The sequence below is a fragment of the Pipistrellus kuhlii genome, unplaced genomic scaffold, assembly GCF_014108245.1.
Source record: "Pipistrellus kuhlii isolate mPipKuh1 unplaced genomic scaffold, mPipKuh1.p scaffold_m20_p_2, whole genome shotgun sequence".
Lineage (NCBI taxonomy): Eukaryota > Metazoa > Chordata > Mammalia > Chiroptera > Vespertilionidae > Pipistrellus > Pipistrellus kuhlii.
In genome coordinates this window covers 163,823,240-163,843,062 of record NW_023425515.1, presented here as the reverse complement: position 1 = coordinate 163,843,062, position 19,823 = coordinate 163,823,240, and the positions used below count along the sequence as shown (strand labels likewise).

The following is a 19,823-nucleotide window of genomic DNA, read 5'->3' as shown; positions in this document are numbered from 1 at the left end:
AATCATAAAATCCATGTAAATGGTTTAGCATAATATCTTGACAAAGTGATTAAAAATGTTAGTATCACCCTGGCTATTAATACATAACATTAAGTCATTGGACCTGCTTTTACTTATTTAAAAAGTACTTCATCCTCCTATAACCACACATTCTCTATATCATAAATACATTCAAATACCTTTACCAAAGTAAATTCTCACCTTCGTTTTGTTCAAATTCGTCTAAAACCTTGTCCAGGTTGTAAGCTTCTGCTTGAAAATAATTCTCCATCGGTGAGAAAACACCACTTAAGAGACTTGTTTAAATCTAGAGAGATCAAATTTGTATTACATTTTCAATTGTTAAAATATAATTTATAGACAAAACAATTGATACAAAAGGTCCTTCTTTGGGACTTTTTACCCAACTGCCTCCAACACATTTCTCCTTACCCAAATAATTCTAAATCTTTCAGTTAACTTACTTTCACAGGGAAGTCTTCCCTGAATCCCTAGAAAAGGTGATCTCCCTTCATAATCTCTCACAGAACTCCATTTTTTCCTTTATAATATTTATAACAATCTATAAATACACCCTGATGTGACTATTTTATTAATGTCAATCTTTCCCCAAAAAATGTAGAAACCACAAAGACAAACTCTTGACTGTGCTCGCTCACCAAATGATTAGCCCAGAGACTAATGTAGTATCTTTTCAATACATACCTCTGAAATGAATAAGTGAACAATGTATACACAGCTAACTAGTAAGTTGTATTAAACTTCAATTATAATTAATTAGGCAAGCATCAAAAATATATGTTAAAACCTTTGGTAAATCGTTATTAGGGAAGAAACTATTCAGTGTCTCAAAGTATCATTCCACAGATGACTTATTCATTACACAGGAGAAAATGTATGTTTACCATGAAAAGATACGGTAATCACTACCTTAACCAAATTATCAAATATCACCAATAGTTTAACAAGTTTACATTATGCACCTCCTGATGTGACACAATGAGAAGTTTAAAACCTCACCTACAAGTATTCTTGCCAAAAATGTTTAACTTGCATTGAACAGGGAAGAAACAGACAAATCTAGAATCTATTCTATAACTGTCCTAAACTCTTCAAAAAATTCAGCGTTATAGAAAACAAGATCATTCTAAATTAAAAGAGACTAAAGAGATCACTGACTAGATCCTCAATAAAACATGCAGATATTCATAAACAAAGTAAAACATAACATTTATGGGATAAGCAAGGGAATTTGAACCATACATTCGGTATAGTGAATTAATAATAATTTTCTTGAATATGATAACTGTATTTTGATTTTGTAAGAGAATGCCCTTACTCTTAGGAAATGCCTGCTAAACTACTTAAGAAAGACATGTTGTGCTATCTGTAATTAACTTTTGAATGATTGAGAGAGAAAAAGTATTAGAGTGTGAATGTGGGGGGTGAGAAGGGAAGTGAGAGAGATGCTCAATAAAGAGGCAAAATGGCAAAAATTGCTCTGGCCAGGTGACTCAGATGGTTATAGCATCATCCTGTACACCGAAAGGTTTCAGGCTCAATTCCCAATCAGGGCACATGCCTAGGTTGTGGGTTTAATCCCCAGACAAGTGGGTACAGGAGAAAACCAACTGATGTTTCTCTCTCACACTGCTGTTTTTCTCTTTTAACACACACAGACACACACACACATCCTCGGGTGAGGATTTGAAAAAATGGTAAAAATTGATGAATCTATTGTAGATAAAGGCTAAATGAATCTTCGTTATACTATTTATTCATTTTTTTCTATAGGTTTGAAATTTTTCAAAAGAAAAGAGCCCTGGAGCCCTAGCTGATTTAGGTCAGTGGGTAGAGCATCTGCCTACGAACTGAAAGGTTCTAGGTTCCGGACTTGATTTCCAGTACGGGGCATGCAGGAGGCAGCCAATCAATGATTCTCTCATTATTAATGTCTCTCTCCTTCTCCCTTCCTCTCTGAAATCAATAAAAATATATATAAGAGAAAAAAAGAAGTGTAATGAACTAGTGGTGGAAAGCATTCCTTTCCACTGTGATTACAGACAAAATAGATTATTTTTTTTAAGTTTATACACTCAACTTCAAAAGATAGAAAAGAAAATATACAGATGCCATAAACCAGAACAAATGCAAGCCACAGTAGTGAGAACTGAAAGGTGGCAGTCCAGACAGCAACCTTCAGGCCTGGAATTTGAAAACTAGCAGGGAGGATGGGAACTATTGGCTGCAAACTTATAGAAGTTTCTGCATTGGAGGGAGCCAGACTGGGCTCTCTGCACAAAGTCAAGATCTGGGGGGTCGGGGGATGCCCCAAATGGCCCCTATATCAGCAATGGAGCAGAATGGAACAGAGTGCCAATAAAATTACCATTCAGAAAGCAGAATTCCTAGCCTGCTTCTCATTCAAGATTGGGAATGATATTAATTCTTTCCATTCACGAACATTAACATGATATTTATGCTTACTCAGCTCTTCCTGTGACTTGTAATAATGCTTTTAATTTTTTAAATCTTAAAAGATGGGATAGTGAGGAAAGAGTTGTGTATATGACTATAAAGAAGTAATACAAGAGATCTTAATTATGACAAATCTACATGTAATAAAGGAAGAGAACTACATATACTCATGAGTATGCTCACAGCAGCATTGTTCATAACAGCCAAAAGTTAGAAACAACTTAAATATCTACCAACTGATAAATGGATAAAATATCAATTTCCTGGTTTTGATCTTTTTTTATGTAAAGATGTCATCAATGAGAAAAAAATGGGTAAATGAAGGAACTTTCTATACTATTTTGCACTTCCTATGAGCCTATAATTACTTCAAAATAAAATGTTTAAAAAGAAAAAGGTTATTTTAAAAAATTGAATAGTCATGGAGGCAGGATGAAGAGGGCATCTGTTTAAGAGAGAGAATCAGAGCTGGAGTGTGGTAAATCAGAGCCAAGTGTATAAGGTTGGCCCAGCATAAAGTGTCAGTGCTTTCCCAAAGGCCTGAGCCCCCAAGCAGCCGGGGATGAGCTGACGATCCCAACAGCCTGGTAGCCCAGCTGTGGAGGTGGCGTTCAGCCTGGAGACTGGCAAACGGGCAGAAGATGGCCCTGATTGCAGGAGGCTAGGCCCTAGGGACCCTACCAGCACGATTTCATGCACTGGGCCTCTAGTTATCAATAATAGAAATTGTGCTCCTTAAATGAATTACAATGAAAAGGACATAGCATTGTTGATACTGGGGGAAGCTATGTGTGTGAGATGGGGCATGGGTAACAAGGAGTAAGGTTAGAAGTATTTGGGGAACAGCCTGTACGTACTTTCTGCTCAATTTTACTATAAACCTAAAACTGCTCTTAAAAAATAAAGGTTATTGCCGAAACCGATTTGGCTCAGTGGTACAGCATCGCTCTGCGGACTGAAAGGTCCCAGGTTTGATTCCGGTCAGGAGCATGTACATTGGTTGTGGGCACATCCCCAGTAGGGGGTGTGCAAGAGGCAGCTGGTTGATGTTTCTCTCTCATCGACGTTTCTGGCTCTCTATCTCTCTCCCTTCCTCTCTGTAAAAAATCAATAAAATATATTTAAAATATAAAAAAATAAAGGTTATTAATTAAAAAAAAAATGGCACCACTTCTTTGATATTCCCACCAAAAATGCATTACTTGAATCTAGTCATGAGGAAATAGCAGGCAAACCAAAATTGAGGGACATTCCACAATGACTGGTCTGCAATTTTTAAGTGTCAAGGTCAAGAAAATCAAATACCATAGAACTATTCAGAAAGAAGGAGACTAAAGAGACATGACAACTAAATGCAACATGTGATTTGAAACTAGATCCTCTTTACATAAAGAACATTATTTGTACAACTAGGGAACCTGAATAAGGTCTGAGAATTAGGTGGTGGTAATGCATCAGTTAATCCCTTGACTTTTGATGGCTGTATTGTGATTATGTAGGATACTGTCCTTATTTGTAGGAAACAGTTTCAAAGGTGACACAGCATGCAGCTAGCAACTCACTCAAATGGTTCAGAGAAAAGAAGTATTTTTTGTAATATATTTGTGCCTTTTCTATAAACCTGAGATCATTTTTAAATTACTTAACATGCACCAGAGCACTTAATTTCCAGAGCACTTACTTTTTCCTGATTCTTTTTATGACATCTTAATCTTATTTCATGGATATAATTTCTTCTCTTACCTCTCTGATATAATTACCTACAGTTTTGTTTTTGTTTTCAAACTTTCTTCTGTTTCCAAAATATTTCCTTCAAGTTCCTCTTTTGTACTTTTGTGTTTTGGTCTCTGTCTTTCACACTGGACCGTTCCCCAAATGCCTATCTATTGAACAAATGAAGTACTAAAAGCCAATTGCAAAGTTCTGCATGTGTGTCTTCTCAACTAGAAGGCTTCCAATGAGTGATGAACACAACTATTTCACTGAAAGACCTCAAAATGTCAGTATACAAAGTTTTTTTTTTGGACTACAGAGAAACTCATAATCTCCTGTCAGGGGGTGCAGAGCTGTATCACCAGAAAATCACCTTCTGAAAGAACAGAGGAAAGAGAAAGGGAAAGGGTCTCACTTGTCAATATATAGGATTTCCTTTAATCCCTGTTTTCACTATGGTGCCTCATCCCTGATCTCTGAAAAACCTGTGATCTCCTGAGGACTTGGGAGAGGGGCAGGCTTCTCACTGCATAAACTGTGCCTCTCAAAGGATTTAAATCTAAGTCAGGATTCTTTACTTGTCTTTTTAAAAAGTACCCATCTCCTTTTAAAAACAAGTCACTAAATATTATATATGCACATCTCAAAAAGAAATGTAATAACTTAATTTTCAGTAGTTTCTTCCTGAGGATCTCTTCATTTGTCTTTGGGCTTATAGACCCCTTTTTTCCTTTTTTATTCTGTTGACCAGAGAGTTTTTAAACAGTCTCCTGAATCTGTCTTTTACAGCACTGATCTGACTGCCTCTCTGGCTCCTTCACTGGTAATTCCTCTTTATACCATATACTAATTGCAATAAATGCTTACATACATGCATCAAACATTACTGAGCATCTACTAAATACCAGGCACTGTCTTGGTCATTAGGTTATAATGACAAATAAAACAATGTCCTTGGCCAAAAAGTGCCTAACGTTTCATAGAGGAGATGGATAAATGAATTTAAAATATTTTTAAAAAATTGTTGTATATACTAATTGACATGTATATACTGGTACTATGGAGCCAAAGAAAATATAAATCCAAACTGCAAGGGGGTATAATTTTGGGTAAGGTAGACTGTAATAATAAATATTATAATAATTTATTATTGCTGATTATTTTTATTTTTTATTATTATTATTGACCATCTTTGCAGTGGATGAAGACTTCCTAAAGAAGTGGCACCTGAAGAATAAAATTTCACCACATGAAAGCAGAGAAGGACACTCCCCCCTCATACTCCCATGTGAGAAGGCTAGGGGACAAGAAATACCTTGCTAACTGTAGGCCCAGAAGTTTTGATGAGGAAGGCACTACTGCTAAATGTATTTGCTCTACTCAACTCAATAGAAAAGGAGCTCAGTCTCCTGTCACACCCTGTTAGACCCTGCCGCTATCCTCAAAGCTTACATGGAAAATCAGAAACTCAGCCAGAATATACGAAATTACTAATTAGTGAATGATGAAATCAGTTTTGGAAACCAATCTCATCTATATACCCTCTACCCCACCACCATTTTTTACCCCTTAAATCAGGCATCCTCAAACTTTTTAAAGTGGGGGCCAGATCACAGTCCCTCAGAGAGCTGGAGGGCCGGACTATATGAACTACTAATTCCTACTGTAACACCTCGGCTGCGCTCACTGCCCAAAAAACCTGGCGGGCCGGATCAGACTCCTCTGCGGGCCGCATGTGGCCCGCGGGCCATAGTTTGAAGACCCCTGCTAAGGCTTAAATAATCAAACATGATTTCTAGTCAGGAAAAGCCAATGATTCCTGCTCTAAAGAACTACTAAAATATTTCCAATTTTCTTTTCTTTTACAAATAAGCGTAGATGTATTTAGTTATTATTAATTGGATTTACAGAGAGAAAGAAAGGAAAGAGTATAAGAGAGAAACATCAATTTGTGATTTGTTGTTCCACTTTTTTTTCCTTCTTAATCCTCACCCAAGGATATTTTTTCCCATTGATTTTTTTAGTGAGAGGGGAGGGGAGGGGGAAAGAGGGGATGGAGTGTGAGAGAGAAAGAAACATCGATGTGAGAGAGACACATCAATCGGGCACCTCCCGCTGGCATCCCTTCCCAGGTCCAAAGCACATGCCCTTGACTTCAGCCATGGGGCTGACATTCTAACCACTGAGTAAAATAAGTCAGGGATGTTGTTTCTCTTTATTTATGCATTCATTGGATGATTCTTGTATGTGCCCTGATGGGGCTCGAACCCACAACCTTGGCAAACTCGGATGATGGCTCTAACCAACTGAGCTACCCAGCCAGGGCACTGCTTTCAATTTTCTTAAAAGTATTGCTGTTCAGCAGGGACCGGTTTGGCTCAATGGATAGAGCGTCGGCTTGGGGACTGAAGGGACCCAGGTTCGATTCCGGTCAGGGGCATGTACCTTGGTTGCGGGCATATCTCCAGTAGGGGGTGTGCAAGAGGCAGCTGATCGATGACTCTCTCTCATCGATGTTTCTAACTCTATCGAGAGTTAGAAACCCTTCCTCTCTGTCAATCAATAAAATATATTTAAAAAAAAAAAAGTATTGCTGTTCATAAGTAGTCTAAAAATGTAAAATAATGTAATTAAATCTATATTTCTGATTCCCTGCCCCAAAATTAGCTTTAATTGTTGAACTCTTGCATGGTGAATAAGAAATATAAATGGCACTAATTGGGTAAATTACTATTATTTACTCTTAACAATATTGCTCAAATCCATGTTCTTCTTCATAGTGAAATTACTATGTATGCTCAAGGTAGAAATTGACTCTAAAAGCACTGATAGAGAACGTAGAATTTTTTACATAATTCAACAGTAATTTAAAAATATCCTTTTGTTCTGAATTTAAGTCAAATTTTTCTTAAAACCACTCCTGATTTAATAAGAGGCAATGTTATTAATGAAGCAAGCAGCATATATACATAAGTATTATTTTCTATAGATCTAGTTGTTTTCTTAAGTTCAAGCTCTAAGAGAAATATGAACATTGGTTTTCTTACCTTTTCCCCCTTACACATGAGATAAGAAACAGACTTCCCTGTGCTTAATCATGATGCTTGCTGCACTGCCAGCCAGTCCTGCTGATTCAGTATATTCTGTTTGAACCTAAAGAAAAAACACATTGCTCACTACATTTGCAAAAGCAAGAAGCTGTAATTTTCTTCATATAAACCTATCATAGCCAGACAAATAAAAGCTATGGGGCTTAAACAATAAATTACAATTACATCTACAGATTCAAAGATGTGGCTGGCCAGCATGAAATGTAATGCAGCAGCAGACACATTTTATTGTCTAAAAAGGCCAACAGGTAAATGTTACAATGAACAATTAAGACTTTTTGCACACTTCTAATTTTCAATATATAATACAGAGTGAAACATCAAGGCAGGCCCCTTTCTATCCAATGCCTTTAATTATGTTAATTCATAATAATACCACTGATTTATGTTACAATAGGCTCCCAAGAATCCAAAGCTAACAAACCTGCTGCTTCATAAGAAAGTCCTTGTTAGTGTAATTTTTTCCTACCTATACAGAATTCTTAAAATGAGATCCAAAAGCTTCCTGCTAAGACTTTTATTGCCAAACAACTGTTTTCCTCCAATGGAGTCTCTTATGATCTCAGTACTCTTCTGCCTAGTAGCAATGGATCTATTAACCCAATTTTAACATATAGTATCAGGTGTATGCAAAAGCCAAAGTTTTCTCAGATGTTATTTCCTTCTTCTCAATATATAATAAGATCCAACAAATGCCTCTATAACTGCTCAGAGATCATTTGCAATTAAGAGCTTATTTTAGCCTTGAACAAGATTAGTAGTTGAAACTAATCACAATAAAACTAAGAATATCATATCCTATCTAAAAAAGCATAATATGCAAATTGACCATCACTCCAACATACAAGATGGCTGCCCCCATGTGGACACAAGATGGCCACCAAGAAATGGCCTGCAGGGGAGGGTAGTTGGGGGAGAGGGGACCAAGCCTGCAGGGGAGGGCAGTTGGGAGGGACCAGGCCTGCAAGGGAGGACAACTGGGGGCAATCAGGCCTGTAAGGGAGGGCAGTTAGGGGCGACCAGGCTGGCAGGGGAGTGATCAGGTTGGCAGACAAAAGTGGTTAGGGGCAATCAGGCCGGCAGACAGGCAAGCAGTTGGGAATCAGCAGTCCTGGGTTGTGAGAGAGATGTCCAACTGCCCGGGATTGGGCCTAAACAGGCAGTCAGACATCCCTCGAGGGGTCCCAGATTAGAGAGGGTGCAGGCTGGGCTGAGGGATACTCACCCCCAAGTACAAATTTCATGCACCAGGCCTCTAGTCAACAATGTTCATTTCTCTTGCAAACATTCTTGCCTGACATTGAATAAGCTTGGTTGACACACACAAGCCTCTCTGGCACTGCTCCTTAATCCAAATCTTAAGCCTCTGCTCCAAGTTTGCCCATTTTGCTGGTCTTCCTCTAAATCTTTTTTTTTTTTTTTTTTTTGGCATGTTAAGCAGTTGTTCTTCCTATTTTCTCCACTGTCTGATCATACACTCAGTGGGAAGAACTCCAAATTATCTCTCTGCAGCTCTATTTCCATGCTCTTTTGCATAGTGATTACATTCAGTTTAAATTTTGCAGAGTAAAACAATTGCTTACCAGTATTTATCTTTTTATTTTTTGACATCTTTATGAGCTCAGAATACTCTGGTCCCTGTTGCATCTGCAGCACTCTCCACCTCCAATTACAGCATCAGCTGATGTCAGTACCAATAAGGCTCGTAATTGGAGGAAACATGTCTGACAAGGAATGGGCAGCTACACATCCTCGAGGCTCCCTCCTCAGCTGAATTCCATATATAAGACGCCCCTCAATTTTCAGTCTAATAATTATAGAATAAAAAAATAGCATCTTATATATGGAAAAATATAATAATAATAGTTTGAAGCCACTATGTTTTGGTGTAGTTTATCATATAGCAATAGATATATGTAACAGTAGGTTTGTTACTCTTCAACCCAATCACAGATAAATATTCTAAAGAAAAGGGTTAGAGGTCTGCCCAGTGTGGCTCAATGGTTGGAGTGTTAGCCCACTCACAAAAGGGTCCTGGTTCAATTGCCAACCTCTCTCACATCTCTCTCTCTCTCTCCCTCTCTCCCTCTCCTTCCCTCCCTCCATCCCTTCATTCTCTCTAAAAATTAATGGGAAAAATATCCTCAAGTGAAGATTAACAGGGAGAGGAGAGGAAGAGGGGGAGGAGAGGGGAGGGTGAGAAAAGGAAAAAGAAAAGGATTAGAACCATAAAAGGGATAGGCAAAAAGAGAGACACTGATGACAACCTCTCTTCTATTGAGTGGGCTCAATAAAACAGCCCTCGGGCTAGAGTACAGTTTAGGAAACATCTCATTATTTAAGCAAGAAGCTAGGGTGAGGGAGGGGGTGTTACCTTCTTCTATAGTACAGTAGTTTATCACAGTTTTCCTCTAAATAACATACAGTACTCTACTAATGAGTAAAAAGTTCTGATAACTGAATTCTTTACCTTTTTTCCCTCCGTTACATTAACTTTCCAGAACCATTTTAGTACTCCTTATAGATTGGCACCCTAGGAACTCATTTAAGCTAGCCAGATCTTTAATAAGTCTATGCCTCATTATCCATCTCACTCACCAACCCAAAACTTTAAATGCCATTTTAAATACTACCTCTACTTCTCCCCACTTTTACACTCAAATAATACATCTTGTCAATCTTGCCTTTTAAATCTCTCAAACTCATACACTCTCTCCATTCCCACTGCCATATCCCACACCACCATCTTTCGGTTGCCCAAATTTTTGCAAGAATCCTAATTAGTCTCCCTGTCCCGCATCCATTTTGTAGCCATCTAGCCTAGTCTCTATACAAATATAAAACAAATCTGATTATTTTATTTTGTATTTAACACCATTCAATAGCATCCTTTTACCCTTAGAATAAAGTCCATACCTATATATAGTTTCTGCTTACCTCTCTAGTAGGATACCTCTCTATTCTCTAATTTTTTGCTCTATGCATGGTAAACATGATCAACTGAACTTTCAATTCTCCATCTTGCTCATCCCATTTCTCAAAACAGGCTGTCATACTGATATGGGCTACAATATGAATGAACTTTGAAAATATTACGCTAAGTCAGTGGTCGGCAAACTCATTAGTCAACAGTCAAATATTAACAGTACAACTGAAATTTCTTTTGAGAGCCACATTTTTTTAAACTTAAACTTCTAACAACACTTCTTCCAAATAGACTCGCCCAGGCCGTGGTATTTTGCGGAAGAGCCATACTCAAGAGGCCAAAGAGCCGCATATGGTTCGCGAGCTGCAGTTTGCCAACCACAGCGCTATGTGAAAGAAGCCAGTCACAAAAGACCACATAGTGTATGGTTCTATTTATATGAAGTGTTCAGAATAGGAAATATAGAAAGTAGATTCATTGTTGCAGGTGTTAGGGAGAAGAGGGAATAAGGGGAGTATGCTAAATGGGTATGGGGCTTCTTTTGGGGCTAATGTGAATGTTCTGTAATTAGACAGCGGTGATGGTTACACAACTCTGTGAATACAATGCAAACAACTGAATGTATATTTAAAAAGAGTGAAATTTTATAGTATGTAAATTATCTCAATAAAAATGTTATAAAAGTAAAATAAAACATTCCTTCACTCATTATTATTTAATTCTGGAATACTCTGCCCGTGACACTGTTACTTGACTAATTCTCACTTATACTCCTTAACGTATCCTAAACATCACATCTTCCAGGAAGCCCTTCTAATCTAGATCTGGAATAGATGTCCCTTTTTTTTCTTCTTCTTTTTAAAAAAATATATTGAGTTTTTACAGAGAGGAAGAGAGAGGAATAGAGAGTTAGAAACATAAATGAGAGAGAAACATTGATCAGCTGCCTTCTGCACACCCACTACTGGGAATGTGCCTGCAACCAAGATACATGCCCTTGATCGGAATAAACCCTGGGACCTTTCAGTCCACAGGCCGACCCTCTATCCACTGAACTAAACCAGTTTCAGCTCTTCTTTCTTAATTATCTTTTACTTCCTCTATTATAGCACTTATCAATTTAATTATGATTATTTTTTACTGCTGTCTCTCCATTCCAGGCTATTGAGACATTTCAGATTGTTTCTATTTTACTTACCATTACATCCCTAGTTATACAGCATAACGTTTGGCAAAGAGTAAGGGCTCATAACCACTTGTAACACAAGTAAAATAACTAAAGGATTTACTTTCACAGCACTTCCACCTAGGAAATTTTTTCATACAAAGGATTCCAAGAATTGTGCCGAGACGAAGACTCTTAACATATTTACTATTTCAAAGTTTGTTAATACCAACATAAATACTGAAGAACAGTTCAAACTTAAACCATATTTTGTCAAGGCCTTCTATCCATAATCACAACTCTTCAGACAACTCCTATTAGTTTGATGACTTACTTTTAAAGAAAGCAAAAAGTGTGATTCAAGAGTATCTATGAATACAACAATGGAATATCTAGCAAAATGAATTCCAAATCAACCATGACCAACATGTACCGTAATAGACCTGCCAGTGTGATGTCTAATCCAAATGAACACCTCTTATGAGTAGTCAGTGAAGTTTGGTGAAACAGCACCGGTGCAGGACTTGGGCAACCCCAGGTTGGAATTCAGGCTCTAGCATTTAATAGCATTGCTGCTTTGAGCAAGCTACTTACCCTTTCTAAGTCTCAGTTTCTTTATATTTTATATGAAAACTATACTTTTCAGGATAGTTTTAATGATGAAGAATGTGTTTATATAAAGTGCTTCACTTAAATCTGATATATAAGTGCTCAATAAATGGTAGCTGTTATTGTCAAAAGCAATTTGTCTGAAAGAATTAGAAAAGAAAGGCAGAGTGATTTATATATCAGGACTTAAAATATCGGATATCAGGACCTTTGGTCTTAAGTGATCAATTCAAGTTTTAACAATGAAAAGAAATACAGGAACAAAAAAAGTGACCTAACTGTTTAACTTTCTGAAGAGACTAAGTACATTTGATCCTAAAATAAAAGCTTTTACATATGAACACTCTTGACTCACAGTGGCAGAAAAAAAATAAATGAGATAATCTTTGAAAAGAGCTTTATTCCTGCAAATCAAGACCAAAGTACATTAAGAGACCAGGATCGGGGACGTTGACATTGTTGCTATCCCACATTCACACAGGGCTTCAATTTCCAGGGTATCAATGTGGCACCTTTCACAAACACTGAATTAGAGCCTGGTGGTTGTTTCCCTAGTATACACTCAACAAAAAGCACAGTAGTTTAACAAAATTGGGAATCATGATGATAACAGGTATACCAAATATACATATGTTCTCAAATCTCTAGAACAGTAACTGATTTGAAATTGGCAATAAAACAAGGAACATGTATAATTCTAATGTTTGAAGTAATAAGATTCAAGACCATATAAACAAATGTGTATATACATAGATGGCATAGAGCCAGAAACTATTCAGATATACAACATCCCTAAACTAACATATAAATTGCTTGTTCATTACTGAACTATTAATTAATACTATATCAGTCCAAATCAATCTCTAATTTCTAGACAGCAGATACCTACTGGATTATCTTTACCAACATAATTCTAGAGTTGCCCGCCTCTCACTCCATACACACAAATTTTTATTGCAAGATAAAATGCCATGTTCAGGGAAACCTACCAACCTAACCAATTTATTAAATTGATGTGAGCTTCTGATCTAAAATGAATGACTCACAAACCCTTCTACACTATTACTAAGAGATACATATAGTTGCAATCCCTGATTTTGGATTCTGTGAGATATCCTAGTATCCTAAAAAAAAAAAAAATTCCCTTTTTTCTTAAATAAGTTCCAGTTGGTTGCTAACTTGTAACAGAAGTCTTAACAAATATATCCCAATAGCATGATATAAATTGAGACAAACAATATTAAAATCACAGTTTTAACTTTAATTGCATACCTCAAAGATTAGACACTAACACTGATATTCTATGACCTACAAGTAGATAATACATAAGAGATAAATTCACTAGGGGTAGGGTCTTATCATTTAGATTAGGGGTGTCGAACTCAATCAGAGAAGGGGCCAAAATCTAAAATCCAGCCTAAATCGCGGGCCGAATGGTTTACTGAACAGTCATAAACTGTCATTGTGATGGAAACGCAGCAGAGTGCAGTGATGACAGCGCGGTGCGGGCCACATTGCAAGGCCTGGCGGGACGGATTTGGCCCGCGGGCCTTGTGTTTGACACATGTGATTAGATCATTCTAAGAAGAAGATTGACAGGGAAATACTAACCACTCTGCCTGCCAGCCGGCTCACCCCCAACTACCCCCACTACCAACCTGGTCATCCCCAACTGGCCCCCCTGCCAACCTGCTCGCCCCCAACTTCCTCCCCTGCCAGGCTGATCACCCCCAACTTCCCTCTCCTCCTGACCTGATCACCTCTAACTGCCTCTGCCTCGGCCCCACCACTATGGCTTTGTCTGGAAGGACGTCTGGAAGGTCTCCCAGTCTAGTTGGCATATTACCCTTTTATTAGTATATATGTTTTAATCTTAATTGTTGAGACTATTACAGATGTTCCCCCTTTTTCCCGCTCCATTGGCACCCTCCACCTGGATTCTATCCCAACCTATGCCTTCAGCACCCTATTGTCTGTGTCCATGGGTAATGCATGTACGCATATATGTTCTTTGGTTAATCTCTTTCCAGCCCTCCTCCCTCTTTCCCTCTGAGATTCATCAGTCTGTTCCATGTTTCCACGTCTCTGACTCGCAGAGATTTCACACACTGGACCACTAGTATGGCATTGGTTTGTTTTGTCATTACAGTCCTGTTCTTTTATTTTTAGATTCAATTGTTGATATGTACTTATTGCCATAGTATTGTTCATATTTTTTATCTTTCTTCTTAAAGAAGACCCTTTAACATTTCACATAATACTGGTTGGTGAGATGAACTCCTTTAGCTTTTTCTTATCTGGGAAGTTCCTTATCTGACCTTCAATTCTAAATAATAACTTTGCTGGGTAGAGTAATCTTGCCTTGCTTTTCACCACTTTGAATATTTCTTGCCACTCCCTTCCAGCCGGTACAGTTTCTGTTGAGAAATCAGCTGATAATTATAGGGGCACTCCCTTGTTGGTAACTAACTGCTTTTCTCTTGCTGCTTTTAAGATCCTTTGCCTTTAACCCTATCAGACCACTGTACCAATTTTTCAGTAATTTCCGAATCTGCCGCTATACTGCTGTACCTAATTTTCGATACTTTGCCTAGTACGTGCAAAAAATGCATCACAAACTAAAAATAACCAACCAATCGTGGTCAAACCTCATGGTTAGCCATTGCAAATGTCTGCCCCCATGTGTTTGAATTGACTTTGTGTGGTTTGACATGAAAAATTTCTGAAAATTCACAATGAACCGAGCGGCTGATGAACCAAGCACTTCAACAGGAAAGCAAAGTAGGTCTAGGCTTATCACAGTCCAACAGGTGATCGATACTTTGGTTGATTCAGACTCTGAGGAGTCAGAAATTCATCAAGAATACGTTTCCAGTTCAAGTGACACAGACAGTGAGAGCTCGAGTAATGATGAGAATCTTGAACCTTATAGATCTAGATTAGGGGTGTCGAACTCAATCAGAGAAGGGGCCAAAATCTAAAATCCAGCCTAAATCGCAGGCTGAATGGTTTACTGAACAGTCATAAACTGTCATTGTGATGGAAACGCAGCGGAGTGCAGTGATGACAGGGCAGTGCGGGCCTGGCGGGACAGATTTGGCCCGCGGGCCTTGTGTTTGACACATGTGATCTAGATCAATAGTAAGAGAAGGGGGCGTGTCCCTCAAACAGCTGATGGGGGAGATCTAGGTGGTGATGAAGGTTGGACAAGGAATTTTGTATCACCAAATACAGATTTGAATTTCAATGAGAATGGAAAAGGCCCAGTGAACATTCCTGGATCTCTCACAGAGGAGAGTGAACTGACTGACTTTTTATCCGTTTTTGGATGATATTTTCTGGCAAAATTTGAAAGAGAAAAATCAACCTCCGGGCGCACCAACTGCATATAGCAAAGCCCAACTCCTACAATGCCAAAAATTTCAAGGATGCCACAGTGGAAGAAATGAAGGCTTTTCTTAGACTGAGGATCTATATAGAATACTGAGGTATAAAGCCCAGCTATTGGGATTATTGGACAAATGAGAGCTCTGACTTTGTTGGGTTTACTCCTGGATTTCAAAATGTTATGACTCGAGACAGATTCTTGGCCCTTTGGAGTTTTTTACACATAATTGATGAGGAAGACACAGATATCGATAAGATAGATAGAATATATAAAGTTAGGCCTTTCTTGGAAAGTCTACTCCCCAAGTTTCTCCACTTCTATCTGTCAAAGCAACATTTGAGCATAGATGAGGGGATGATCCTGACAAAAAACCAAACCGCTTGGCCATCAAGCAATATATCAACGATAAGCCCACAAAGTGGGGCATCAAGTCTTTCCTTCTCTGTGACGGTGAGACTGGCTACATTTTGAATGCAGAAATCTACACTGGTGTTGCACCAATGCCTATAAAAAACTTGGGTGCAGTAGGAAATACAGTCTTCGTCTCCTGACCTCATGTGAAATGGAAAATAAATCTCATATGCTTGTCATGGACTGGTTCTACAACTCTGTAACCCTTGCTAAATATGCACTGTCAGAATTATACACAGGAATTGTGGGAACCCTGCAGCAAAACAGGAAGCAGTTTACTAAGTCACTGAAAAGTGTTAAAAAACTTGCTAGGGGTGACAGTCGTTATCTATGTCAAAAAAGTGAAACATATTTTGTTTGGCAGGACAGACAGCCCATCACATTTATTTCAAACTACCACATTCCAGCCCAAAATGTAGTAATAAATAGAAGAAATAAAGATGGCAGTGTGCAAAAAATACAGATGCCACAACTGGTGAAGGACTATAATAAATATATGGGTGGCTGTGACAAAAATGACCAGATGACCCGCCTTCACCAGTCTCGTTAATAAATTTTGTTATGTGGGCCAGTTATAATTCTTATATCTTGTATGCTTCAAAGCAGCAAGCTGCTTCAAAAAAAACCCAGTTTATTTCACAAGATATATTCAAAAACTGTGCCTGCAACTTATTGGTGGATACAGGACATCAGCCCACCGCCACCCACAAAAGGAACTCTGCCCTCAATGGATGACCCGAGACAATCATTTTCCAGAGATTCCCCTGCGACATCGTATAATCATATCTGTGTGTGTGCATGAAAAAGCACTCCAGGTACAAGCAAAATCCTGGAGTGTCTTACAAAGACAATCCATGCAAGAAGGTGAAGAGCAGCCGAAAATGGTTTGGCTGAGTGGACTGAGTGTCAGCCTGCGGACTGAAAGGTCCCAGGTTCGATTCCGGTCAAAGGCACATACCTTGGTTGCGGGCACATCTCCAGTAAGGGGTGTGCAGGAGGCAGCTGACCCATGTTTCTCTCTCATCAATGTTTCTAACTCTATTCCTCTTTTCTTCCTCTCTGTAAAAACTCAATAAATAAAAAAGAAAAATAAAAAAAAAGGTGAAGAGCAACATCTGGTGCTCACTTTGCAAGAAGTACCTCTGTGTGAAACAAGGCTCATCCTGCTGGGTGGATTGGCACACAAAGGTGGAATACTGGCACTTGATGAAAGACAGACCTATTTTCTACAATGTCTCCAAGTTCCACTTATTCTAACCACTTGATTGCATGTAACTAACATTTTTCTATATCATGTTGATTTTTTCTCTTTAGTGCTCAGGAACCCAGGTATAGGGGACAGTTAGGTTCAGGGCCTCAGGTCTGGTAGGGTTAACCTTTGGCACTTTAATCATGATGTGTCTTGATGTGGGCCTCTTTGGGTTCATTTTGTTTGGGACTCTCTACACCTCCTAGACTTGTATGTCTATTCCTTTCACCAGATAAGGAAAGTTTGCTGTCTTTTTTTTTTTTTTAATTTTCAATTTCTTGCTCCCTTTCTTTTCCTTCTGGCACCCCCATGATGTGAATGTTGGTATGCTTAAAGCTGTCCCAGAAGCTTCAATCAATGAGAAAGTCATTGATCAGCTGCCTCTTGCACACCCTCCACTGGGAATATGCCCGCAACTAAGGTACATGCCCTTGACTGGAATTGAACCCGGGACCCTTCAGTCCCCAAGCCAACGCTCTATCCACTGAGCCAAACCAGTATAGGCTATCTTCATATTTTTTAATTCTTTTTTCTTTCTGCTGTTCTGATTGGGTGATTTTTGCTTCCTCATATTCCAAATAACTGATTTGATTCTTGGCATCCTCTACTCTCATGTTCATTCTCTGTAATTATTCAATTCAGTTTTTATATCCTTCATTTATGACTGGCCCTTTTTTATGTCACTGATATTTTCACTAAGTTCCTTGAGCATCCTTATAACCACTGTTTTAAACTCTGGATCTGGTAGTTCGCTTGCTTCCATTTCATTTCGTTCTCATTCTTTTTCTGGTGATTTCTTCTGTTCTTTCATTTGCAACATTTTTCTTTGTCTCCACATCCTGGCTGCTTCCCTGTTTGTTTCATGTATAGGTAGAGCTGCTATGTCTCCTCAAATTGGTAGAGTGTCCTTATGTAGTAGATTCCTATAGGGTCCTGTGGCTCAGCCTCCCCAGGCACCTGAGTGGGTACTGCAGGTGTTCCCGTGTGGGCTGTGTGCACTCTCCTGTTGTAGTTGAGCACTGCTTGCTGTCGGTGTCACAGGGAGGAATTGACTCCCAAGCCAAGTGGCTGTGAAGACCAGCTGTGTCTATAGTGGAAGAACTGCTGTGCAGGAAACACCTCTATGGAGCAGGACTCGCTTCAGCTGGAGCTCAGGGGAAGTGAGTCCGGGTTCAGTCCGTGCACTGGCCTTTAAGCAGAACTGCCTGGGACTGCAGTAGCCTCTGTATCGCTCAGCCACAATCCCCACTAGTTTTTACAGCTTGAAGATACTAGGACTTCTCTTCCCAGCACTGGAAGGCTGGGCTGCGGGGACCCCTTGCTCCTCATGGGGGCACAGTAAGGGAGCGCCTCAGGTGAGATATTCCTCCTGACTTAAAAAAATGCCACACACGGATGTCACACTAGCCCAGACCACACGTCTGCCCCCCTCCTACCAGTTTCACTGTGGCTTCTTCTTTAATTCTCTAGTTGTAGGACTTCCGTTCAGCCAGATATCAGGCAGTTCTGAATAATGGTTGCTCTGTGGTTTAGTTGTAATTCTGATGTGGTTGTGGGAGGATGCAAGTGCTGCATTTACTTAGGCCACCACCTTGGATCCCCGCAAAATAATCTTTTCAATGATCTTCTCATATCTACTTTGCCACCTCCTCCCCCAACCCACTCAGCACTTATAGTAGTCTTTAAAAAGATCTAATAAAGTTATTCTGCTGGTTGAAACTCTTCAATTGTTTTCTGTTGCACTTAAAATATCAAGATTCCTTACTATGACTTTATGAAGTCCTGCATAATTTAACCCAGACTCTCCAGCTTTTTTCCATTTTCCTTCCTGTTTATTTCTCTCCATCTACACTGACATTTTCCTAGTCTTCCAGGGTACCAAGTTCTTTCCCACCTATGGTCCTTTATCCATGCTGTTCCACCTTCTTGGATTGCTGTTTCCCACTCTTCTCTCTCTTCCTGACTAATATAAACTCACTCAACCTCAAGTCTCAGATTAAATCTCAATTCCTGCCGAAACAGGTTTGGCTCAGTGGATAGAGCATCGGCCTGCAGTCTGAAAGGTTCCAGGTTTGATTCTGGTCAAGGACATGTACCTTGGTTGTGGGCACATACCTAGTAGGGAGTGTGCAAGAGGCAGCTGATTGATGATTCTCTCTCACTGATGTTTCTAACTCTCTATCCCTCTCTCCTCCTCTCTGTAAAAAATCAATTAAAAAATATATTTTTAAAAAAATAAATAAATAAATCTCAATTCCTCAAGAAGTCCTTCTTTGACCCTCTCAGACTAGATTTCCTGCACAGCTCTTATAACTCTATAATTATTTTTGTAACATTGTAAAATATCAGATGTATGAGACTAGGTTCCATGACTATCTCATTCACTAAAGCAGGACAGCATTAAACAGCAAACCTGACAGGCAGTAAATAAATATTTATTTTATAAATACATACTGAGATTTTGTGAATTTACAAATCAATATATAAAACTATAACATTTCATTTTTCCCTTTAAATGCTATATAATTATTAGTCAATCCTTCAAGGCTTTATTGATGTTTACAATGATTTTCAATTCATCAATCTTAATAATTTGTTTACCTTCTTAATTTCTCTACCACTTCCATCAAGATTCCTTAAAAGAACCACTGTAAATTTTGCTCCTCAACATCTAGCACACTCAAATTAAGATAATAGAGCACTTACTTATTGGCTGCTGAATTAGAGCTCAATGACAGTGTGCATGAGAGAACCCAGAATGAGGGTAAATGTAA

General features: G+C 38.8%; 1 protein-coding gene across 8 annotated transcripts in view; it reads right to left on the bottom strand.

Moving 5' to 3' along the window:
* ZFYVE9 (zinc finger FYVE-type containing 9) overlaps positions 1-19,823 on the bottom strand; it is a 121,327-nt gene that overhangs the window by 78,663 nt on the left and 22,841 nt on the right. For 7 of the 8 annotated variants that reach the window (XM_036447233.1, XM_045584600.1, XM_036447234.1 and 4 more), the window contains exons 1-2: positions 7,239-7,346; positions 202-307 (exon numbers count right to left, since the gene is read on the bottom strand). In XM_036447233.1, the coding sequence (XP_036303126.1) occupies positions 202-271 (70 nt within the window). In that variant the 5' untranslated portion in view covers positions 272-307; positions 7,239-7,346. Of the gene's footprint in view, positions 1-201; positions 308-7,238; positions 7,347-19,823 lie in introns of those variants that run through there. The other variant, XM_036447243.2, reaches the window with a different exon arrangement.